Genomic DNA, 26,862 nt, shown 5'->3' on the forward strand with positions numbered 1-26,862 from the left:
AGAGCTTAAGAAACTCCTAACTCATCATTCTTCATCATCATCATCACTTTTATTTATCGGAAAAATGTATGTTCCCGACAGTGCCTTTGGACATTCCCAAATTGTCAATATTTTCCAAATTATATCGCTTTATCGCACTAGACTCTGTTTTGCGACTTAAACTTGCGCAAGATCGTTAGAAGTTTCCACCAATTATACTTAAAATTCGCCAATTTATATGTAAATATTTTCTCAATCCTAAAACGTATTTTAAAGCTGCTTTTAAGATCCCTAATGACTGCTTTATGGCCGAATTTGTTGCACTTATAAATCTCAGCATGTATATGGGACTGTGCGTATCCAACAACAATGTGTGAGTGTGCATTTACTTGCGGATAAAATGCTAATTGCTATGACAATTCGGTCAAAATGTCATAAATATACGAGTCGAGGCGAGCGCTAACATGCTAATTTATTAAAATAAACGCGAAAATACACACACTTGTTCATATATAAATATGTGTGATGGCTGTGTGTCTGTATATATTATTTATTCAAATCACAGCGCAGACAAGTCGTTGCATTTCTCTTCATAAATCCTTTTTAGTTGTAAAATAAAATGCTAATGCTACTACTTTTTGGCATTGTTGTTATTGTTATGCATTGTTGTAATTCGAGTATACATATGTATTTATGCATTTATGAAATGATTTAAAGTTTTTGCAAATGTTTTATGCGCCAAAAAACTTCAGCAACACGAAATTAGCATAATTATTTGAATTTGCCAGGCGTGTGCGTTCATTGAATAATTTTTTATGGATTTTTTGTTTTTGCTTTTGTATCTGCTGTTTTTTGCGAATCTTGCATTATGAGCTTTGAAGCGGGCGTAACGGCGTGCTGCTACAGTGCACGCGAATATACCGAAAAGGAAGTCATAATTTTGCGTTTCGTTGGCATTGACTGCATTGATTTATTGCAAAGAATTTCGCGCTGAGAATTTGCATGAAACGCCAAAAAACAATAAAATTAAAAATCTGAGCGTGTTCTAGACGCCTTTTGCCGCACTTTCACTTCAGTTATCTTCTGTGTTTGTATGTAAGTTTAGAATTTTTGGCGGCACACATAGTAGAGCTGATGTGTATTTTAAAACCATGTTGGATTTTAGGTAAGACATTGTTATAAAGAAAAGTATGATTGGTAAATAAAATGAATGTCCAAAAAATAGAGTAGTGTTTAATAAAAATAAATATTTTCGAAGAAAATGTAGTTTTCCACCGGATGTCGAGAGAAAAACATTTTCGAAACCAACTAAATTTCGAATAATATTACATTTTTGTAAAGTTTGATAATTAAATATACATATATTTATTAAAAAAAAAAACTTTGAAAAACACTGAATTTTTGAATCAGAATCTTTGGTTTTATATTTCAGTTGAAAATCCGTTGTCGGTATTTCAATGTAATATAAAAGTGTAGTTTTCGTATATTATTGCATATATGTATATAAAGGGTGATTTTTTTGAGGTTAGGATTTTCATGCATTAGTATTTGACAGATCACGTGGGATTTCAGACATGGTGTCAAAGAGAAAGATGCTCAGTATGCTTTGACATTTCATCATGAATAGACTTACTAACGAGCAACGCTTGCAAATCATTGAATTTTATTACCAAAATCAGTGTTCGGTTCGAAATGTGTTTCGCGCTTTACGTCCGATTATTAATTTCTGGTTGAATGGCTACGTAAATAAGCAAAATTGCCGCATTTGGGGTGAAGAGCAACCAGAAGCCGTTCAAGAACTGCCCATGCATCCCGAAAAATGCACTGTTTGGTGTGGTTTGTACGCTGGTGGAATCATTGGACCGTATTTTTTCAAAGATGCTGTTGGACGCAACGTTACGGTGAATGGCGATCGCTATCGTTCGATGCTAACAAACTTTTTGTTGCCAAAAATGGAAGAACTGAACTTGGTTGACATGTGGTTTCAACAAGATGGCGCTACATGCCACACAGCTCGCGATTCTATGGCCATTTTGAGGGAAAACTTCGGACAACAATTCATCTCAAGAAATGGACCCGTAAGTTGGCCACCAAGATCATGCGATTTAACGCCTTTAGACTATTTTTTGTGGGGCTACGTCAAGTCTAAAGTCTACAGAAATAAGCCAGCAACTATTCCAGCTTTGGAAGACAACATTTCCGAAGAAATTCGGGCTATTCCGGCCGAAATGCTCGAAAAAGTTGCCCAAAATTGGACTTTCCGAATGGACCACCTAAGACGCAGCCGCGGTCAACATTTAAATGAAATTATCTTCAAAAAGTAAATGTCATGAACCAATCTAACGTTTCAAATAAAGAACCGATGAGATTTTGCAAATTTTATGCGTTTTTTTTTAAAAAAAAGTTATCAAGCTCTTAAAAAATCACCCGTTATTATTTTTTGGTTATTTCAATTTGCACTTACTTTGAAATAGATTCGCCGTAGATTCGAGTATGCCGCGCAGGCTATTGGTGTGATGATGCAACAGACGTTCAAATTCGCCGGTGGACTTCTTTCTCAGCTCCAATTCGGTTGCATTCGTACAGCAGTGCCCACCACAAATGGCACCTGAAAGAGTAGACGGAGATAATAAATATTTATAATGTAATTATTTTTATTTAGGAATATCGTATATTTAATATATATTTGCAACGAAATAACGGGAAATACGGATTTAGCACAAATAAGAAGCTTTTTCAAAATTGTTGTGTGAGTTTTTCCGTACTCAATTTTTTTATTGTTAGCCCCCCTTTAGAGAAGTGGCACTTGTGATGATAAATATACGTGCCGAGCAAGGAAGAGCGGAAGAGAAATGTATGCTCTCTTGTAATATTTTCTTTTTTGTTTAAGAGGTATATGTATTTGATTGTTTTTGAGTATAATTTTACTGATTTATATACTAAAATTGACTGATAAGCAATTTTTAGTCCAAGAGTTATCAAGATTAAAATCTATCTCGCCAGCACACTTGGTTTTACCTAATAGGAATGAATGAATTTTGATTTTACTAAACCCTTAAAACTGATTTTGGAGAAACGTATCTGACATTCTAAGAATATTCCAGTTAAGTTAATTTCTGCGAGTTACCTGTTCGATTTACATTACTCAAAGTTTGGCGAATCACCTTAACGGAAGAGCTTTGATTTGATATGGAGGAAAAGAGAGTTACTTTTCAATTTTGGCCATTGTAAAGGCAAGAAATTACTTGATGAAATCGTAGTAAATACTGTAGGCATTAAATCTGAAGTCCAAGTACTAGAGAATTATTTTTTTTAAGCTACATATTAAATGGGCAGAACACTTGCATCACGGAGTCGCCAAATCGAAGTCTGGCGGCTCCTTCTCTACCCATATGAGTGGAACAGAGGGGCAGTGAGTTCTTCACGGATGCGTCAAAGCATGGTGGAAGTGTGGGGTCTACTGCCATCAACTCCAGTTTCAGACTTCCTGATTATTGTAGTGTCTTCCAGGCAGAAGTCGCATCAATAGCATCAAGTGTCTTTGTGATAAGACTGGGTGCCAGGCAACAATGGAATCGCAGGAAACTGTAAAGCTGACGAGCTAGCAAGAAAGGCACCCTAGAACTGCTATCTTTATACCCTTGAGATAAGGTGTGATTTTTTAATTTTACCCCGAGCAAAATTTGAGCGCTTGAGCCATGCTTGCATTTATAGGTTATGTTGATTTTCATAAACTAGTAGTGAAGATTTTATGCAATTTATATCAATGAGCGCCTCAGTTTGAAACGAGTTTTAAGCCTACCCTTTACAGAATATGAGGAAAAGGTTTTGAAACTATGCATAAATATATAGTAAATTAATACTAGAGCACTGAGTTTTTCACACCTTTAATTTTTTCGTGGCAAATGGTGAATGACGTAGAAATTTCCCGAATTCAATAGCAAAAAGTAGAATATCAGACAATGTGAATTGTTTCCTGCCTCAACAGCGTGCAGACGGTTTCCAGCTGTGCTTCACAGAACAAAACTATTTGGACCAACGTCAGCAGCACACTAAACTATAACAAGAACAAAGCAACAACTATATGTTGCCTTCCTCACTTTTCACACTCCGCTGATGCTAGCTTTGGAGCTTTGCGAACAAAAACGGAAGCGGGTGGAGATGCAATCATTTCTACGCAAATTGAAAAATTCAGTAAATGTAGATACACGCACACATCTAAATAAAAGCAGAGAGTGTTAAACGCAAAGCCTCGGAGGAAAAAAAAGAAGAGAAGTGTGAAATTGGAAAAGTGTCTGCAGCCGCTCGGCGCCAATCGGTGTCAAGGTGCGTTTATGTGACTGTAACGGGAATTTGTGTGGGCGGCGGTGTTTTCCAATTTTACTATGAGCCAAGTAGCAGCCAAACAAATGTGGTGCAGTATGCGTCCGTGGCATGGCAATGCGGCGCCATACTGCCTGCGTTACTTTTAAATTACTCTGTTTTTTATCGTTCTCCGTTTTTGGAGCATTTTTAAATGCCACTGCAATAAAGGGTGATTTTTTAAGAGCTTGATAACTTTTTAAAAAAAAAAAACGCATAAAATTTGCAAAATCTCATCGGTTCTTTATTTGAAACGTTAGATTGGTTCATGACATTTACTTTTTGAAGATAATTTCATTTAAATGTTGACCGCGGCTGCGTCTTAGGTGGTCCATTCGGAAAGTCCAATTTTGGGCAACTTTTTCGAGCATTTCGGCCGGAATAGCCCGAATTTCTTCGGAAATGTTGTCTTCCAAAGCTGGAATAGTTGCTGGCTTATTTCTGTAGACTTTAGACTTGACGTAGCCCCACAAAAAATAGTCTAAAGGCGTTAAATCGCATGATCTTGGTGGCCAACTTACGGGTCCATTTCTTGAGATGAATTGTTGTCCGAAGTTTTCCCTCAAAATGGCCATAGAATCGCGAGCTGTGTGGCATGTAGCGCCATCTTGTTGAAACCACATGTCAACCAAGTTCAGTTCTTCCATTTTTGGCAACAAAAAGTTTGTTAGCATCGAACGATAGCGATCGCCATTCACCGTAACGTTGCGTCCAACAGCATCTTTGAAAAAATACGGTCCAATGATTCCACCAGCGTACAAACCACACCAAACAGTGCATTTTTCGGGATGCATGGGCAGTTCTTGAACGGCTTCTGGTTGCTCTTCACCCCAAATGCGGCAATTTTGCTTATTTACGTAGCCATTCAACCAGAAATGAGCCTCATCGCTGAACAAAACACGCGCGCGAAACACATTTCGAACCGAACACTGATTTTGGTAATAAAATTCAATGATTTGCAAGCGTTGCTCGTTAGTAAGTCTATTCATGATGAAATGTCAAAGCATACTGAGCATCTTTCTCTTTGACACCATGTCTGAAATCCCACGTGATCTGTCAAATACTAATGCATGAAAATCCTAACCTCAAAAAAATCACCCGTTATGTGGCACACATAAGCCATGAGAGGGCGTCATTGCTTTGCGCAATGCGAGGAAAAAAATGACACTTGGTACTTCAACTGTATGCAACAATCACAGTAATCCAAATAACACCAAAAATATTCGAGGGTCCTTTGTGAGAGATTTGCATGATTTGCTTAAAAAGTGTTTCTACATGCAACACTGCGTCCACTCGATCTGCAATGCGACCATCACACTACAGTTTTAGGCGCGAAAAGAGTGGAAGTGCACCGTTGTAACTGTGCTTGAACTACCGGAGAGGCGTAAATAATAAATGGCTGCAAAACACTTAACCTTGGCCGGACGCATGAGTGACGAGTGAGCACGTTCGCAACAGTGGTTGAAGACACTTTTTGAAGTGAATGTAAAATTTAATGCTATATATATATATATTTTCCAAGCAGAAGTTGTGGTGCATCGTGAGCATTTTAAATATTGTAATAAGGTCCTTGACCGACTTAACAGGAGCCCAGGTTAGGCTAGGTTACATGGCTGATCTAGAGAGTTCGCACGTGGACTGCTATATGAACTCATTTGTGAAGCCATAGAAAAGAAGAACTTCTGTGTTCGAACTTATAAATTAGCAAAACACTTAGTAGCCAGTACAGTCCATTCCCGCCAGTTCGGTGGGATATCTGAAGGTATGCGCTCCCAAGCGTTTAAGCCTTGACCTCCCAAACGCGGGACAGTCAAGAAGGAAGTGTTGAATTGTTTCCACCTAGTCTTTTTCCATACAGCTTCTGCAGATGGCGTCCGGTTAGATTTCCAGCCTTACAGCGTGGACGCCAATACTGCAATGGATTGTTAAAACCCATAAAACTATGGAGAGACTAGCCTTACTGAGTGCAAAGAGATCACTTGCGATAGATCTTGTGCCAAAAGAATTTTGCGACATGTACCGATGCTTAACAAGCGCTGGCCCAGCTCCCGCGAAGCCTAGTTATCTAGCCTACACAAAATGATACGGGAGCACGGCCCGCTCCCATTCTACGGATACCGGTTCAAGGTTGCCTTTCCCTGTTAGCTCATCAGCTTTCCTTTGATTCCACTGTGGCCTGGCACCCATACTAGTCGTATCATAAGGATACTCAATTTTTTTGATATCAAGGTCAGGCACTCATTGATAAACCCTAGCTAGAGAAGAACCCGCCAGAGGTCGGTTTGACGACTCCATGATCCTAGGGGTCAGGTTTGAGAAATCTCTTCTGAGGACTCATCCCGAAATAATATACTATGGAAAACTCTACACAGATTGGATACTTGGATTGGTTAGGCGCAGTGATCTCTCGCCTCGGCTGTCGCTGACTGACTTGTTTAAGAAGCTATCAATTAATTTTGCTACCACGAAGAACTGAGTGTTTGGCAACGATTGTGGCATGTTTGTTGCAGCATGCAACTTTTTGTGGGGCGTGCGAGCACGAACATTTGTGCTGTCTACATAATGCATAGTAGCCATCAAGGCCTGTAAAGCTTAAACAAAGCTTCGCTTGAGCGCTGTCCAGCCAAATAAGAAGGGAGAGCAAAGAGCGGAGCGTTGCAAAACGAGTTGACCTCTATTCGAAATAGCTGACACATATGGTGCCACAAGCAAGCAGTGTCTGAGTGTATGTGTCTTTTGCCCGACTGGCTGACTAAAGGCTGCGGTTGCTCGGATATCTCGACGATTGCGGCATGTCAGGGTCGACGTTTGGCAATCGTCGCCACACGAAACACGACATTTGAATTGAATTTGGAAATTTCCTTTGCAAATTCCATTCGGAAATCGCAATTGGATCTGTCGTTTGTGTTTCGAATTCAGTGCGCTACAAACTGCTCTAATGTGGCACATACCCATGTGGCAGGCATATCTGTAGCCGTAACTGTGTCTCGTTCTGCTTTCAATCCGTTTTTAAGTGTTGTTGTTGTATCGGTGCATGAAACATGAAAAATGCAAGTATTTTGTAGATGAAAATGCCAATAAAGTGTGCTACTTTTGTTGCGCTCATGCTTGCCAGCTTTGTGTGCACTTTTTATTCGACCATTTCAGACATTCGGTCGCCAATAGAGAGCAAAATCATGCGCAACATTGCAAAGTGGAAATATGTATTTGTGCGAGACGCCATCACGCGAAGACAAACGTGCTGCTTCAGGGTAGGCGGAAAATATTGATAGAGCTGGCTGCTGGTATTAACCCTTTGACGTATCAATTAGCGCAACGAAATTCGCTTCCAACTATTCGCACACATCTTGCACTAAACAAACCAGTTCTGATGCTTACGAACTATCGCACGCTTGTTTTACAAATTTACATAAAATATAATACTACGATTTAATTTTAATGCGTCACAAAAAATATGGGTAATTACACAGTAGATAATGCACTCAACTACAAAAATGGTTTTGTTTACATTATTAGTTGAAAATAACGAAGAAATTTCAATTCTCTTTTCATCAAATGTACACTTCTACGCACTACGAGTCAGACTCGTGATAATCATGTTAGGCACAGAAATTTTACCACGAGTCAGACTCGTGAAAATACGCCAAGGGGTTAAACAACGGTTTAAAGGGTGGTTAATAAAGCTTCTTTTATCATTTATATTTTGAAAGACCACCAAATCATAATCTGGAGGCCAGAAACCCGGTAAGTGATGGTTCACATTTAAATGTAAGGAGTGGCAGTTTGGTAAGGAAACATTCAAAGAAAAAGCGGAAGACAGCACTATTTTGAATAGCTTTACAGCAAAAAATTGAAGACACGATCTTAGATGATCCTTGGATTTAGCAAAATGGCGATCCGCACCACAAAGCTTTGACACAAATGATCGTTGTCACTCCAAATTCTGCAGAAATTCGTTAATCGGAAATGAAGTACTATTTTTCAATATTTTAACAACTCTGAGTCGGCACCCTGTATATATAGAAGTTTGTAAATTTGTCGTTTCGTTTTGTTTATCAACTTTATTACTTTCCTTTGCGGTTATTTATGCATTCTTTGGTTGAAGCCCACGTTGTTGGTTGCTACTTTCTTCGGTATTTCTGGTTTGGCATTGGTAAAGTTTCGAGGACACTCCGGCTTCAGCTTCCTCACTGAAAAAATCAACTAGAAAGTGTGCTGAGCCAGTGGCAATTGTGGTAAGCGTATAGGTAGCACCCATTTCTTTGAATTTTTTTATCCAAAAATAAAGTTTTCGGGCGGCGCCGTTACAACAATTTCAAAGCCTAGCAGAGTCATATTCGATTACTGTGGCAGAATATGAAATTCTATACTTTCAAGAGAGCGAAGCCGTTTAGTTGCCAAAGGCTATACGTATTTACATATGCTCCAAAAAAAGTTGAGTTGAAAATAAAAAAAAAAGTTAGAAAAGTAAGGGAGTCTCGAATATGAATTATTGTTGAAGTTGTGCATATTTTTCATCTAAGGTGTTACACAAGGGTGACATTCTTCACTAATAAGATAGGGTTAGGGGGTTAGAGTAGTGCTAGAACTTTTTCAGAGCTTTTAAGCTACCAGAGCTTTAAGTTTTAGAAAGTCTAATAGAACAGATCGGGTTAGAAGTTTGATTGAACAATTAAATCTTACACTTTTTCATCCTAATTAGACATTTTCGGTGTAATAATACCATACTTTGTATGCCGTGGAATATATACTATGTTCTCATTTGGAAGAAAACATTACATTCGCCATTAAGTTTACAAATGAAAATTCGATCTTACCTGAGCTTTGGAGGCGAAAGCTCAAAAGTTTGTGTCTTAGTTCGTTTTTATTTAATAGTAATTATTTATCATTCATCAACACTATTTCAAAATAATTTAGTGTTCGATTCCATAGTTCTTAGTTCAGTACAACTTTGCATTGTGCCTTTCTGGCCTGGGATATGCCCTAGGCTTCAAAAAACTGTCACCCTGGTTTACTGATAGCATTGTTGCATAAATTGAGTCATTTGTTGATATCACTGATCTCCTAAACTACTGCTTAACCGAACTTATATGATAACATATAAAGTGCCATATAAAGTGGAAGTTGATTTGAACTTCTGTAGTTCCTTCATTAGAGATCGTATCTCTTCCCAGCAAGTTTCTACTTCAGGATGTGGGCAGAAGAAACGATAATATGTGACACCGATAGTTTGCACAAATACTCTCTGTTTTGCTCAAGCAGATACTTTTTTCTATGAACAAACCTAGTCTCAAAGTCTCAAATATGAACTGATCACTTGGATAACTTTTCGGGAAAGTATATGTATGAATATAATCTCTTAAATATTTATGTATTGAAGTCTCAAAAACCATTAAAGTTTATATAATTCCAGCGCTCCTTAAACTCCTCTAAACTTACTCTTAAGCATACGTTTAAAATGTAAATAGGAAAGGCTTAAACTTTGGCCAAGTGTTGCCAACTGTCGCAACACATTTGCTAATTGGATTACAAGCGGTGAGTGCACTTGGCGTTCGCGCGTGACACTTGACACTTCGTCGTTGAACTGTGTCACTGCGCACGACAACAAAACAGCAGCACAACAACATATGAAAACTGAATATGCAAAAAGAATAAAATATTCAACTAAAATCACGTAGAAAAATCGCATGGCATGTGCGCCTAAATGTATGCATGTGTACACATGCTTTTTTCTGCTTATTTGGAGTGTAGCTTGTAGATATATGCTACTGTATGAGCTGGTAAGTAATTAGGTGCGAAAAGCAGTCATTGTCGCAGAAAATTCGATCAGACACAAAGTGATTAATATATGTTTGCATGCGTGAGTGTCAGTGGATGAGAAAATTTTAATTTTTTATTATTTTATTGAGAATATTTTCTATAAAATGATTATAAATAGGTGATAAGCCCTGTTATATAAGTGATATATATATAATCCTCTCTAAAATCTTATTTAAATGACTACAACTACGTTTACGTTTATATTTAGCGAGTAGCCGAGGGTACTTTGAATCCGTGATTGAAAGACTTTTATTTTTTGTCTCTAATAGATATCTTAAGTTCGTTGATTATCGAAGGCTCTTTGCTTCATATTGTGAACTCATCTATGTACATTCGAAACTCTTTTAATATCGGGTAACTCTCGTACTCCACCCGAGGATATGCAGAAAAGTTTTTCTCTTTGTGTCCTAATTTCCAGATACGTCTGAACTTTTTTTCATTACCCAATCCTGCCTACATTGAGACTTGAAATATGAAGTATTAGCTAATCTTGCTCTCTCATTTGTTAAATAGTTGTCTCGGTATAATTTAATGAAAAAAGGTTTTTTCTTTCTCGTAACGCCACCACGCATCTTGAGGCCCAGAATTCATTATTCTATAATATTCGACCGAAGAATATCCGACGTTTTCGAGACCAATTTCGTACAGCGGTGGGGTCCATTTCTGTCTCCATAGGTATGTAAAGATGCAAAATTTCCGCATTTGGAACGATGAATAACCAGAAGAGATTTGATTCACAAAAAAAAAAAACAACGGTTTCGTTGCGGGACGGTGGAATCATCGATCCATATTTCTTCAAAAATGGTGCCGGTGAGGATTTAACCGTCAATGGCGACCGTTATATCGACATGATAACCGCGTAATTGCTCTCAGAAATTGAAGTTCGTGATCTCGGCGACATTTGGTTTCAACAAGTCGACGCTCCTTCTCACACATCGCATCAATCAATGGATTTATTGAGAGAATAATTCGGTGATCAGATAATTTCACGTTTTGGGCCAGTCGATTGGTCACCAAGATCGTGATATAACACACCGTTAGACTTTTTCCTGTGAAGATATGTAAAGTCTAAAGTCTATGCGGGCAAACCCGCTTCGATTCAGTCCTTGGAGCAAAACATCACGCGTGTCATTCGCCAATTACCAGTCGAAATGCTCGAATGAGTCCTCGAAATTTGAACTCAAGGGATGGAACATCTGGGACATGGCCGCGGCCAATATCCAAAACAAATAATCTTTAAAAAATACATGCCAACAAATTTTCTTTCGAATGAAAATAAACATTCCTCATTTAAACTGGGGAACCTCGAAATGTGTCACCCTTTACTTTACATATGGTATAAATATTAAGTCATTTAATATTATTAGAAAGTTTATGTTAGACAAGTTGATTCAATGTGTGAGCTCCTTGCGTTTGATTGTATGTTTCCGCTGCTAATTGGTTTTCTGGTGTGGTAAATACACCATAACCAGAGTCTGTGTGCGTATTGCGTGGTTTACCGCAATGCTTGTTGCCCTGTCACTACAAGGTCGTAAATATTTCCGCAGGGGATTGAGGTAGAACGCGCGCAATTATCAGCATGCACCGAGCGCCTGTGGTTCCACGCGGGCGCCGCATATGCAGGAAAAGCTTTAGATGTTTATAAATTAGTATGTCAGAAGCAGCAGTTTGTGCTTTCCTATATTGAAAGCGTTTCGCGGTCTGTGTTCGTGGCATGCAAAGTAAACTGAGTGTGGAAAAGTTGTTCTCGCCTCGTGTACGCCTCAGATGTTGGGAGTAGTTAGGAGTCACCAAAATGTACAAACAATGCAAACAAGAGCATAAAAGTGTAGCAATAACAAAGCAGAAGCTCGACTGGAAAGTGGAAACAGCGAATTGGAGCGCTCTACTTTATCATAAGCGAGCAAGGACGAACGATAAAAAATTAGTGCTAAGGCGTAAGTGAAAGCTCAAGTCAGAGCGTCATGAAGTGAGGTACTCAGCTGGAGTAATAATATACCGCGCCAAAAACAAAACAACCATAAGCGCGCGCACAACGAAGGAACACACAGAATCGCACTCTAGGTCAGTGCACCCCGGCGTTGCGCCACTCACCGCAGCACCGCATGTCGCAGCGCGCTTGTGCAACATAATTTAAATTCTGCTGTTGTGGCAAGCGAAACCGCAACAACAACAACCAGCGAGAATAACAAATGACAGCGCTATTGTTGCGAGTTTTGTTTACAAACAAATACATTTTGGCGGTGACAGCGCGCGGCAACAACCAAAACAAAGGCGTCACGTCGCACATTGCTTGCTTATATATCTACTTGCAACAACAGTTTTTGTGCGTAACACTGAGATTATAAAGCATTTAGGACGCGAAAATTCAGTGTGCACCAATGTGCAATGTTGCATGCAACATAATAACATACAAACAATTGCGTTGACATGGCAAGGTGCAAACCCGGCAAATGAGCGTGTCGCCTCACTTTTGCAACGCTGCCACCGAAATTTGGCTACGTCCTTCACACTTCCTTGCACCGCCTATTCTGTTGGTCGATGCAATTTCAGCGTGCCTTTCGGCAATTCATTTTGCATTTCCATCCATTCATTCATATAAAATGAGTTCGCTCGCAAAGTGGAGCGTTCATAGCCGCAGCGGATGGCCGTAGGATGTTTGTTGCAGAGCGACAGAAAATGCCGCGGTTGGCGCGCCTCCAAGTATGCCTCGCATATATGCACGCGCTCACCGACATACTGCGCGATGACTAACAAATGAGCAGCGGAAATGATGCTTTCACAATGAGGCGCAATTTCCATAACCAACCATAAATGCCGCACTCGCAATTGGTTGCGTAAGCCTTCTGCGTGGGAAATTCGTAAAAAAGAGTGGGTCAGTTATTTTAGGGGTTATATAATTTTTTATTTTTTTTTTGTATTTTTAAGGTCTTATAAGTGGAATACTTTTCCATATTTAACTCTCTACGGATTTGACCATATTTAAACAGCATCATTTTAGCATCAACAACAATTACAACCTTCATTTTTATTTAGACCTTTACGTTTTTAACAAGAGTTCATACTCAATTGCTCTCTGATTAGTTCCAATCGGTGACACTCTGTAGATCTTCTATCGTGATCTTAGTTGGTATTACAACCCCAAAGAGAGAAGAGTATAAACCAATGTATATATAATGAGGCAGAAAGAAAATGAGAGAAAAAATTGTTAACCACAAAAAGAAGTAGAGAGAAAGAAAGTATAAACAGAGATACCAAAAGAAAGAAATTAACATAAACAGAGTGATAAAGATAGTGAGATAGAAAGAGAGACGGAGAAACAGAGAAAAAAGAAGGGTGGAGATTATATGAAGAGAGAGAGAGTGTCATACAAATTCTTACTGAATCCTCTTGCAATGGACTTTTTAGGGAACTCATCTAATGTCTGAGAAGAAAATTCGTTGGTGTTGGTGATTAGAGCTAATTATATGTATAGGATATCTTTACAATTTACGGAGAAGTTTGTGACCTCCGAATGGGAAGATTTACTTGGTTAAGGGATTACATGGCTTCCAAAATTTTGATACTTTTTATTGTCTTAGTAAGTTCTACAACTCTAGAATATTGTCCTAAGTTTTCAAGTTGATTCAAGTAACACTTTCAGAGATACAGCCTTGACAACTTGTGCGCTGGAGGCTAGCTAGGCTAACTGCGCGGTATTTAAACGCGTTTTTTCCGCAACTGTGTTTTTGAAGTCGGTTGGCAAGGTTTCTCGGGAACTACTTAACCGATCTGCATGAAATTTTACGCAGGTCTTTGAGATACAATTCTTAAGGACTTTGACAAAGAATTATATTTTTCGATTACAAATTTTTGAAAAAAAGTTGCGAAATTTTTTTGTGAAAATGTCTGCCAAAAATCCAATTTTCAGTTTTTTTTTCAATGACCAAGTTCTAGGGTAAGGTTATACTAAAATACGTATTTTTAACTTTAGATGATCCTGTAAAGAGTTATCCTGCCAATGCAGGCGCATCTTTTTTCCGAAAAGTCTCCGGAAATGGCGTCGCTATGGCCGAGTTTAAAACATTTTTTTCTAAAAATTTCAGAACTTCTTTGTTAATAGTGTATGTTTGTAGCAGTAAAAAGTTCAAATACAATTTTAATTTTTTATGAATAACTCGAGTTCTTTTGATACGCAAACCTGGATTAAGTATACTTCATTTAAAAAAAGACTAACAATGAACTCGCTTACTTTGGGAATTAAGAAAATTCGAGATTTTAAGAGAAAAATTAGTTCTCCAAAAATATATTTTTTTATTAGATGTACGGATATAGAAAATTCATTTCGATTAAGTTTTAATTTATTACCCATCAACAACTAACATACCCTCTCCATGTCACCATAAAACATTTGCCATCAAACTCTTAATCGCCATGCAAACACTAAACGCCAGACAACTTTCCCATTATTTCCGCTCATTTGAAATTTGAAAAACTCTCAAGCTCACATTGCAGACAAATTGTCTATATAAGTATCCACATACACGATTAAGCGCTTTCATTAGGCGCTATTTGCTTGCCCCACGCAATGCTAACATTTTCAATGCGAATACTCCGCCAGACAGTCTGCCATAGTTGGAATTCACCCACCCACATATTGCCATACACAAAGGCTTACGCAAATATGCATATATAGTATGTATATATGTATGTGGTGAGAGCGTTTTCTGTTTAATTATCAGTTTGTTTAACTGCCTATCTGATCACCTGGACGGCTTATGTGCGCTAATAGTGCCATTAAAATAATTGGAGAATTGATAATGGGCGAATTTATGATGTGAGAGAATGTATTTGGGAGAGAGAGAGAGAGTTTTTGTATTAATTATTATTATTATTAATGTAAGGAATACCGATAGAAAATATAAAGATTGAAAAGTGGTTTATGTAATTAAAATCTCAAACTGTAAAAACTTGAAAACGTTCCGTAAATTTATAATAAAACTTTTATAAATAGTGAACTTTCAATAAGTTTTTGCCTATAAGTCCATATTTTTATGTATATATAATTTTGTATAACGAAGGTTTACTCAAAAGGTAATAAGTGATTTTAACAAAGGAATTATTCGGGCAAGGCGTAAAAAACAGTTTTTGGGTCGCGGAATTCCTTTATAATGTTTATTAATACCTTTCCACTTACGCTACACGACACTGCTGTGTATTTTTTACATTTTTCGTATGAGTTTGGCATGAATGATATAATTTTTACCGAAATCCTATATTATTTGTATGGGTTTTATGAGAGGGAAACTCTAAATTATCCATCGAAGATGATTAACTCATTGATTGACGTTTACCGTCGGAAAACAAATTAAAAAATCACAGATATAGACCGATAGGGACAGCAAACGACACCATTCATTTTCCCGGTCTTTTTTCATTTTTCATCTGTAAAGTTTACTATTTTATCATGGAAAGATATACGATCTAACAATGATTCGAAATTATTAAAACTTACTATCGAAATTCGGAGCCAGTGACCTCAACTTTAAGAGCGCTACGTCCGTTTTAGGGTCGTCATAATCATCCTATCAGATCAACAATTGAACGCCTAATGGAAAAATTTGAATCTACAGGCACATTACAAAATTTTCCTGTGCCAGTGAGTCAAAGAATTGCCCGTAGAGTTGAGAATATTGCTCCCGCTAGCGAAGCAATTGAGGAAGACTCCATTCAGTCTCACATACGTCGTTCTCAAACGTTGACGTCGTTGTGGCGAGTTTTGCGAACAGATATTGGCCTACATTCTTACGAGATCAAATTGACGCAAGAACTGAAGCTGCTTGACCACCAGAGTCGTCGTATGTTCGTGAACTAGGCTGAGCAACAACTTGAAAATGATCCGGATTTTCATCGAAAAATATCCTTCAGCCATGAGGCTCATTTCTGGCTGGAGGGCTTCGTCACTAAGCGAAATATGCGTTTATAAAGAAACATGTTAGACATGTAATTTCTGACTATTTTGTTATCCGAAAGTTCTGTTCAAAATGTTCCACACTTGTTCCAAAGTGATCCATTAGCCATTAAAAAATGCAATGAAAATAAGTTCAAAATTGCATGAATTGGGCTTCGAATTGCCTTTGTCACCGCTTCCATGGCAGTCAGGTTTCCAAAATCGGAATGGATCCGAATTTTATTCGGCCAAGAACTTTCATACAGCAGTATACCTTAAAACTGTAACAACAGCAACACAAAACGAAATTGGCTATATTTGATGTATAGTCCTCGATGGAACCTATTGCATTTTGGAACAAAATTGATCTTTGGTTCTAAAATATGATTTTCTAGAAAACAGTAAATATACGCACTGTGCAGCCAGTGTACCTAAAAGTAACAGAGTACTTTATAATTAAACTGTGTTTTTGTTTTCTTTTATGGTTTTCAAAATATCCCTGCGATTTTAAAGCCTTCTCTGCAATATACATAGGCATACGCAACCCTTATTTCATTATTTAAGCGAGGTTTATTCACAATGCATGCAACCTGCTGCACTTTCGGCTTGTTGACCTGAATGCTGGTGAAACGGATTATGAGCTGGTAGGCGTGCATCAGTAGAGTTGCCACTTGCAAGTGCAGTGCCTATGTACACAAGGCACAATCTCGCCCAAAGTGCAGTGATAAAACCAACACATACAAGTAGAAAGCTATGTGTTTATGTAACACACAGTTACCGTTCCATATCATCCATATTTGGCAGTATTCATGTTGCTTAAAATGAAAAAAATGAGAAACTTGTGTTTTCCATTTCGAATTTTGCATTTTCTTTGCATCACTTTTCTTTTGTTTTTGTTTGATTTTGTTGATCATCGGCATTTTATTATTTAGCCATTGCGGACCTCCAACCACCATTATGCAAACAAATGCATGCCAACGTTATTTGTTAGTCCACATTTATGTAAGGGCAATTTCACTAATTATGCCGCTGGCTTAATTAGGATGCTGTGGTGGCATACCAGTGGTGCACAAGTACGCGACCACTTAACCATATAGTCACATATAGAATATAGAAGCCAAACACACGCCCAAAGCTTGCAGTTAGCGATTAGTGGGTGTAGATTCCGAATATGCATATATAATATGACTATGTGTAGATAAATGCGTGCTGGTATTCAAATAATGAGTGCACTTCAATGTAACTGCAATTCATTGCTAACTATTTCAATATACGAGGGCTGTCCGATAAATAACCGACCTCAACGTGAAGCTAGCGGCACATCTGAAAAAAAAGTTTCTATTTCAAATTGTGCATATTATAATAGCTACTCGCCAAAATTTCAGAAATTTATCTTGTGCAATTATCTGTTGACAGTCGTTTTTGTGAGTCTATTTCGGTGATTTCCCCAAAATGGAAAAAATTGAATATCGAGTTGTAATTAAATTTTTATTTTTGAAAGGCAATACGCCTTCACAAATCAAAGATGAGTTGGACTCTGTGTATGGTGACTCTGCACCATCGTTTACCACCGTAAAATTTTGGGCAGCTGGGTCCTGGGCGTCCAAAAACTGTAACCACTAACGATAACATCGCTAAAGTTCATCAATTGGTACTAGACGACCGCCGAATTAAAGTTAGGGAAATAGCTGAGATTATGAAGATATCAAAAGAAACTGTTTGTCACATATTAAACCAAGATTTGGGCATGAGAAAGCTGTCCGCGCGTTGGGTGCCGCGTTTGCTTACGCTAGACCACAAACTTGCGCGCATGAACATTTCCAGCGCTCTGTTGGCTCAGTTTAGAGGCAATAAGACCGAGTTTTGGCGCCGATTGATAACTGTAGACGAAACTTGGATTCATCATTATACGCCGAAACAAAAAACCAATCTAAACAGTGGATTGAAAAGGGAGAACCAGCCCCAAAAAAACCTAAAGCTGTGTATTCGGCTGGGAAAGTGATGGCGAGTGTTTTTTGGGACAGCCATGGAATTATTTTTATCGACTATCTTGAAAAAGGAAAAACTATAACAGGAGCATACTACGCATCATTATTGGACAAGCTAAAGGAAGAAATTTCGAAAAATCGGCCACATTTGCAAAAAAAGAAAGTCTTGTTCCACCAAGACAACGCACCATCTCACACCTCAACAGTCGCCATGGCGAAAATTCACGAATTGCGGTTCGAACTGCTTGACCATCTACCTTATTCACCGGATATAGCACCTAGCGACTTTTTTTTGTTTCCTCAACTTAAAACTGCGCTCGGCGGCCAGAGATTTTCGTCAAATGAGGAGGCAATCTCTTTCGTGAACTCGTATTTTGCAGACAAAGACGCCAAGTACTATTTGGAAGGGTTGCAGAGATGGGAGCATTGCCGGGAGAAGTGTGTGGAGTTACAAGGAGACTATGTAGAAAATTAAAAAAAAAAATTTTGAAAAAGTCGCGTGCATCATGGTTAGGTCGGTTATTTATCGGACAGCCCTCGTAGAGTCTATGTATTGCTGTCGTTATTGTATGTGCGACGTGTCTGTGAAAACCGAATTCGCGGTGGGAGTGTTCTCCCAGAATTTCTAAATTAAATTAATTAGCATTATGTGTGAATATTATTCTCGCCGGTTTGTTGGTTTGGCCATACATTCAATTTGTATGCTCGATTTGACAAATCTTTATATGGCAGACATACACATAAGTATGTATTTAGAGATATCTACATATATGTGTTATAGAATCGTACTTGTGACTTGCATACAAACCTGGATATATTAAAGATTTATCACATTTCTAGGCCCTTTAAACACGCCTTAAGTACACTATGAATAATTCAAGCTCTAGTATTTTTTTTATAAAATGAAGTGAGGATAACTGAGGTTTTGTTTATAACTTAAATTCCTATAATAGAAAGTAACAAGCACTTTTTATATTATTTTTTTCATTGATGAACTACCTCGCCAAATTTCTATAGAAATTATTAACCCTCTAATGATTTTTCATTATGTCAAATGTCGCCGAGATCGCGAGCTACAGATTCAGACATCAAATAATCGGTTATCATGGCTATCATGGCCGTAATTGTTCGTAAGTGTGAAAATACGTGTAGAAATGTTTATTACAGGAAAAGTGACGAGAACTGAAGCTTTGCATACACTAGACGTCTCAGCACATCAGTATGGATAGACAACCGACAGGCTGGGAGAAGCGTGAGTAGTGACATTTGCTATGCCAAGACAGTGCACTTCTCATAGAATTGCGCACAAGTTGAAATGACTTGAATTGAATGGCGACGATATGGCATCGAAATGAAATCGAATGAAATGCGCAATCGTACATCAAGCGATAAATGCATTTATGTAAATATATTGATTGAAACATATGCACATACATATAAATGGTGCGGATGCAAATTAATAAATATCTATAAATGTACATGTGTATGTGTTTTGTATCTGAGAATCGCATGCTGCATGAATGCTGAATCGGTATCGAACAGCTGCGAGTCGCTGTAGTTTGCCCCCAGGCTGCACCCCAAATTTACTTGAACTGCTTATTGATACAAGTGTGTATGTGTGTGTTTGCACTCATTAATAAAATAAACATGTGAGAAATAAAATTATTAAAAATAATGAAAAATTGCTACACATTTGTATATCAAGCAGACATATGGAGAGCTGCAGACAACAACAAGTACAATAGCGTTTATGTATTTACGAGTACATATGCATTCATAATGTATCTGCAACATGTGTCGTTCAACAAAGACGTGCTTTGTATGATATTTATTTTATTTTTTCCACAAATTGCATATAACTTTGGACGACGAGATATTGTGCCATGCGTGTATGTATGCTATATGTGTGGTGCATTGGGAAAGCGCCCAACCTTTAATTGCATTGTAGCTAATAATGACTTAATGATATTGATCACCACTTTATGCGATTCAATCGAAATGTTTTCAATTAAAGGAAAATCTCTGCGTTCAGAAAATAATGAAAATACTTGTACAATGCAATTAAATGCAATCAAGTGATATTTTGTCCTTAACATATGTGAGGTGCTTAAAAATGTTGAAATTTGGATGATTGGAAAGTTTAGGGAACTCTTGCAGGAAACACATACTACATATTATACCTAACAGTTTTAATCCTAAAGGTAATTTAAAATATTTTTAAAATTTAATTAGAATTGAACTTTGTACATATGTGGGCAAAAAGTAGTAAGACTTTTTGATTTAAAATTCATTCATTCATCGAAATATTTCTTTCCAGGTTCGTATGACTGTTAGTGACATCTGCGCCAAATGCCACATCAAATTGATCATTAGTGTTTAGTATACGCTTGTCTTTCTGAAGTACATAAAGTGTATTCTGCGATATTTGTGATGAGTGAAATTATTCAAAAAAGTAGTTCCATTAAATTTTGTGTGCGGAATCTTATTTCTTGTGCCGGAATATTCTGAATGTTGGTAAAGGTCTTCGGTTATAATTATTTTTCTCGAGCAAGGTTTTGATTGATAAAAATTACCCAAAGAGCTTTGAGAACTCATTGACGACGAACCACGTGTAGGACGGTTAAATAAAATGAAATAAAAAAAATAGATGCTTGAGAATAAACGATTAAAGATCAGAGATCTTACTGGCATCATTGGAATATCGGAAGTATCAGTCGAAACCATTTTGAAAGATTATTTGGGCCAAAGAAAAGTGAAAACACGATTGGTTTCAAAAAATCATCCAATGCTTTTCCACCAACAGGATTTTCTGAAACGGATTATTGCTGGCGAAGAGTCTTGGATCTATGTTTACGACCTAGAAAGACACGAACAATCGTCCGAATATATGGCAAAGGAGAACCGAAGCCGAAAAAACTGCGTTAAAGCAGGTCAATAATTAAAGTCGATTATCGAGGTGTGGTGCACTCTGAAATCCTTCTGATCGAAAGCACAAAGCTATTCGTAAAAAGGTAATATAAATTAGGCGTATAATTTTAAAATGCAATTAGTGAACAGTGTTTCCCATTGATCTTCTTAAAGCTGTTCTTCTAAGTAATTCATAGTAACAGAATTAGTTATAACAAGTTCGTCAAATCTTTGTTGAATCATCTTTTAGTATCATGAATCATCAGACGAATTCCGTATTTTCATTATGATCGCCTTCATAATTAGTTGGTTGAAGAGAGGCGAGACAGAACTCGAGCGACAAGATGAAATTGTTCAATGAACCGTAGGCATGATGATTGCCGTACATTTATTTATTACCTTGACAATATCTTTACTTTTAAATATCATCTTAGTCAGTTATTATTTGTATTTATATTATTTAAGACTCTTTATTGCCGTTTCCTGTCCATAAAAATTGTTAGATCATAAAACAATACTTTCGGTTTAGATCATATAAAAAGTTCAGTCATTTAATTTATGAATCAAAACCTATTTTCAGCACAAAAATAAAGAAAGAGTAGCTCCGCATCGCTGTAGTTTCCTTTTTGAGCTGCGCACATGCTAACTTTTATTTGCAGCTTATCGATAAATAAGTTGACAATAATTTCAATGTTTAAAGAGCAATAGAAATACTGTACTAGAAGCTAAACAAATAGCTGTAAGATAAGATTTATAATGCTATAAATTGCAGCGTGAACTATATTTTCCATATGTTTACACATCCTTTCATTTCTTCGTGAATGTTTATCTGTGTGTGTAGCCATCGATATGCAAACAATGTGCACTCACCAGCGCACTCTTGTCTAAATAAAGACTCTGGCACGTTATTCACTTGGAGGTGCGAAGCCGATTGCGAGCGCTGAAACGGTTGCCACAAGTAGTTGGAGAATCTAACGATCGTTTGATCTGATTTCTCGTTTAGCAGCGCTTTCGGTGACGTATTGACAGTTTCAATATCCCTTTAGGTTTCGCTTATTTTAAACAAATCTATTCGTATGGAATACCAACCGTTGTAGGTAAATGTATCTATGGTAAGTCAGGTTAGTTGTTGGAGTAGTGCTGAACTATGTTCATGTTCATTAGTGAAGATAGTATTCAAGTGAAAGTTGAATAGTTGAAGTGCCGGGAGTGAGGACTTTGTTTTACAGGATTTTGGTTAGCTTTTTTCTGCTAACTGTTAATTTTTATTGAATCTTTTCGAAGATGAATTGACTAGAGGCTTATTATTATAGCAGAGTATTGAGCTTGTTTTTTATTTTTAATTTTAATTAATAAAGATATGAAAAATATTGCATAAATTTAGGTGCTAGATGAATGCTCTTCCTATCATTGTTGTTAATAGATTAGTTTTTAAAGTATATGTTAAGAAGACTATTACATTGATGAAGTGGTGCTTTAACCAGAGTTTATATATTATAGTAGTTATACCGTAAGTTCGTAGCTTTATCTACCAACTGCGAAATTAAGAAATAAGGGCCTAAATGAAGACCACGTTTATTTTTAATGACTCAATTTAAATTACAAAATTAATCCTGGTTCAAACTCTTTGTTGAAATCCTTAACAGATAAGGGAATTTATTGGAAATTTGTCCAAAACCAATTATAAACTCATGCGCCTAATGATAGGCTACAACCATTTAACAACAGTAAATGTGACTACAATTTTATTATTTATTCAAACCCCTTCACTTGTTCTTATGGTTCATTCTATCTGATTCATCTTAGAAGCAACTTTTTGAAGACTAGTAATGAACATCAAACTCATTCGTTAACTACGATAATTCTTTTTGAAATTTTGTGAGGGTTCCAGTGTTTCGACTCAGAAATCTTAGAAATTGTATGATTCAAGTTATATTTAGATTGCCCAAATTTAGGCCAAATTTAATTCGAAATTACATTTTTATACCCTGAACAGGTCTTCCTCCGCTTCCCCGGCGGGAAGTGCGTCGTATACTCTCAGAGCTGGAGTATTTTTATCCATTCGGACAACATGACCTCGCCAGCGTAGCCGCTATCTCTTCATTCGGTGAACTACATATGTCAATGTTGTAGTAGAAGTAGAAGACAGCAGAATTAAATATATAGTATATCTAAACTCCGAGATTACCCAAACCCTTTGGCTAATGCTTTGGTACAGTCCTGCTATCGAACACGACTTAAAAGAAGAGATATGCCTGCGTATTGAAGAGCGTCGCACCACCAAAACAGCTCAATCACTTGCTTAAGCCTGTCTAGTTTTTAAATAGATTTAAGATTTTATAACTTATTGTTAAGCTTTAAGAAAAAGCAGACCCAATATATAAAATAATTTAAAAAAAAAAAATTAAAAAAAAAAAAATGTTGTGGTATAACTCGTACAGGCTTTAAGAAAAAGCAGATCGAATAAATAAAATAATTTTGAAAAAAAAATAAAAATAAAAATGTTGTGGTATAACTCGTACAGCTAATCGTTCCATCAGCTGCGGCATTCGTAGTTGCCAATGCGTAAAAGATCATAAATCTTCCGCAGAACTTTTCTCATCAGATGTTGTCATCGTCCATGCCCCTGCACCCTACAGCAGGACAGAAATAATGAGTGACTCGTAGAATTTGGTCTTTGTTCGTTGCCTACTAGTCCAAAGTATCACCTGTTGGTAGGAGTTATTCTCCGTTGGATTTCGACGCTGACGTTTTTGTTGGTGTTAACGCTGCTTCCAAGGCAGACGAAATCACCTACGACATCGAAGTTATGACTTTCAACAGTGGCGGAATCAAGTCTTTGCAGGACAACTTTTGTATTTGTGAAAGGTATTCTAGCTTTAGTGCAACAGAACTAGTCTATTTCTAATGCGCTCTTCATTTCTAACTGGCTGGGGTAAATACTCTATATACATACTATATGTTCACACTATTTGTAAGTACATATGACCCTATATAAATAGTAGACATTGTGATAACAAGCATTTATTTGATTTATAAATACTTAACGCCGTTAGCTAATGTTGTTGTAGATGTCAAACCGTATGTTGTTTAACATGCAATCATGAAAGCCGGTTGAGCTCAAATAATAGAGAATCGCAGAAAAAACAACAAAATCACATAGGTTTCCATTTCAATATATATGTGTGTGTATGTATGTATGTGTTTCTAAGTATCGCCGTGTGTAACATAGATAAGGAAGCTACAAAGGGAGAGTTGAAAGTTTTAAAGTGAATTTAGGCAAAACGAGTGCGGGACGCATTTCAGAGAAAGGGTAGTCCCCACATAGCTGTTGGTTTTGTGTTGGCAATAAAGTAGAGGACAGTTTTATGACAACAAAATTCATAGACAAATATGTAGCTAGAAATACAGACATTCGTACCTGCATGTATTTATTTGTAGTCGGAGTTATGTATAATATGAATGAATGTCTATAGATGTATGTATGTATATAATTGTTGTCGTATGCAACTAAAAGTTGAATAGCCGCAAAGCAATTTGGATTTTGTTGTTTTTATTGTTGTTACAGCTGTGTTATTAGATTGTAATGTTTTTAAAGTGGCTTCGTTTTCAGTTTCATATCTTTTTATATATTTTATTTACATGCATACAAGTGTTCGTACGTTTGTATATGCAAGATGCTGATATTGAATGCAGATGCACATACATACACATATTCATATAATAAAAACCGGCATGCAATTATATTTTTATCGCCGTGTCCCGGTTTTTCGAAAATAATTTTTGCAGATGAAAATTGCTGACAGCTAATTTAGTTTAGCTCTCGCTATTGCTTTTGTTGGTGTGGAGAAATTAAGTTATGCAAAACAAAAAAAAATTAGTTATACAAAACAAGACCTCGCTGGAAAGAAAATTAGGGACAATGTAGAGGTATTCGCCCAGCCAGAGTCCCATTCGAATATGGTTATAATATTTGTATCGCTTTCTGTCACATTTATACATACATTACATACATATATAATAAACCAAATTTTTGCCAAAAAGATTAAATATTTTCGTCATTCTTATCGTAACAATTTTTTTAGAAGCTTTTGTGAAAAAAAAAATATTTTATTTTGCGCCATTCCACGCGAATTCTACGAAGACTTGTGTCTTTCAGGTTATCTTAAAACAGTCAAAAAATACCCTACAGTTCGATTACCTCCACTTCTAATTATCTTATCAACGTCTTTAAAACGCAGCCAAAGAAATAAAATAGAAAAGATTAGCTAAAAAAATAAAATTTTTTTGTTTAAATAAAAATAAGCATTTTGGGCATGTTTGTTGTTTACAAGAATGTTTTTAGAATGTATAGATACTAAAGAGATGTATACAGGTTTATAAATAATATTTAAAATATTCGTTGTTGTATATTTATATATGTGTGTTGCCGGCGTATGCTGGCCAGGTCTTATCGATCCCCGAAAAAGCTTTTTTTTGTTTCTTTCAAAAAATCTTCAATTTGATAACATAATCTGTAGTAAAACATCTAAATAGCCAGAGATATCAGTTCGCAACTAGATAGACTAGTCAGAAAGGCAACAGAATTAGACCTTTTGTTTGTTTGTTGTTTTGAAAGTTTGTGCAGAACAGAGAGAGAGTTGCGTTACATTTCAATATTAAGTCAATTAATCGAAGAATCGGATTTAAAATGATTTCTGGGAATCTAAAATTGCTCCTGAGAATACAAATTGAACCAGATAGTTAAGTACCTGTTTAAGACTAGCTTCAAACTGGTCTACTTGTATTTGTGAACTAAATTTGACAGTTGTCATGTAATCAACATGTAGAAAGATGAGTAGCTCCACTGGAACTAAAGATGTCGACAGTCGGCAGGGTAGTTGGGTTTGTGATTCTTACTAGCTGTAAAGTAATGCAAAAGTAATTTATTGTATTAGAGTTTATATAAATAAATATTTTTTTTGTACTCATATAATGACCAGTCATACAAAATAATATAAATCCACTGAATTCTTCGAAAATATAAGGAAATTTGATATAGATAATAAATTTCCGCGAAAATAATTTAATCAGAATTACAGTTGAGGGTCTAATTTGATGTCAACGATTCGTGGGAATTTATATTTAGCGCTAAAGTCATACAGATATCTTCAATTATTATTAGCTAATATAATTTAATTTATTACTCATTGATTTAAGTTTATAATAACAGCTATTTATAATATATTTTTCAAGTTTTGGTGTCAAATAGTGTTTGTTTTTTGATATACTACTGTGCCCAAAAAAGGTGACATTTGAATTTAAACTGCGCGCGTCGAAGGATTTGAAGAATTAGTTTTTTTTTAGGTTGATAGTAGTGTCAGTCACATTTATGTCAAATTTCATGTCAAAATATTCATTAGTGCTTGAGATACGTGCCGTTTTGTGAGCTGCTAAAAGTGAGTTTTTCGTTTTTTGCGATGTCGAAATTTGTTGAGCAAAAAATTTGCATTAAATTTTGTTTACGGAATCAATTTTCTGCTGCGGATACGTTGAGGATGGTGCAGAAAGCCTTTGGTGATGAGGCTATGTCTAAAAAAAATGTTTACAAGTGATATATTGAGTTTCAAGCCGGCCGTGAAGGTGTCGAAGACGAAGAGCGTCCAGGGCGACCATCAACCTCAACCGACGAAGCTCACGTTCAACAAATCAAAGATTTGGTGTTGAAAAACCGTCGATTAACAATTAGAGACTTTGCTGTTGAAGTTGGCATATCGAAAGGGTCAGCCAATACCATATTGAAGGATGTTTTGGGCCTCAAGCGCGTCAAATCTCGACTGGTACCGAAAACATTGTGTGTTTTGGAAAAAAGGCGTCGCGTTGAAGTGTGTGAAACGA

The 26,862-nt window shown here is 36.8% G+C and overlaps 1 protein-coding gene across 2 annotated transcripts in view; it reads right to left on the reverse strand.

The window, feature by feature from the left end:
* The window catches only part of LOC105229099 (division abnormally delayed protein), a 239,096-nt gene that overhangs the window by 46,708 nt on the left and 165,526 nt on the right, over positions 1–26,862 (reverse strand). For both annotated transcript variants that reach the window (XM_049458722.1, XM_049458723.1), the window contains exon 3: positions 2,444–2,587. In XM_049458722.1, coding sequence (XP_049314679.1) covers positions 2,444–2,587 — 144 coding nt within the window. The remainder of the gene's footprint in view (positions 1–2,443; positions 2,588–26,862) is intronic.

The sequence above is a fragment of the Bactrocera dorsalis genome, chromosome 5 (assembly GCF_023373825.1).
Source record: "Bactrocera dorsalis isolate Fly_Bdor chromosome 5, ASM2337382v1, whole genome shotgun sequence".
NCBI classification, from domain to species: domain Eukaryota; kingdom Metazoa; phylum Arthropoda; class Insecta; order Diptera; family Tephritidae; genus Bactrocera; species Bactrocera dorsalis.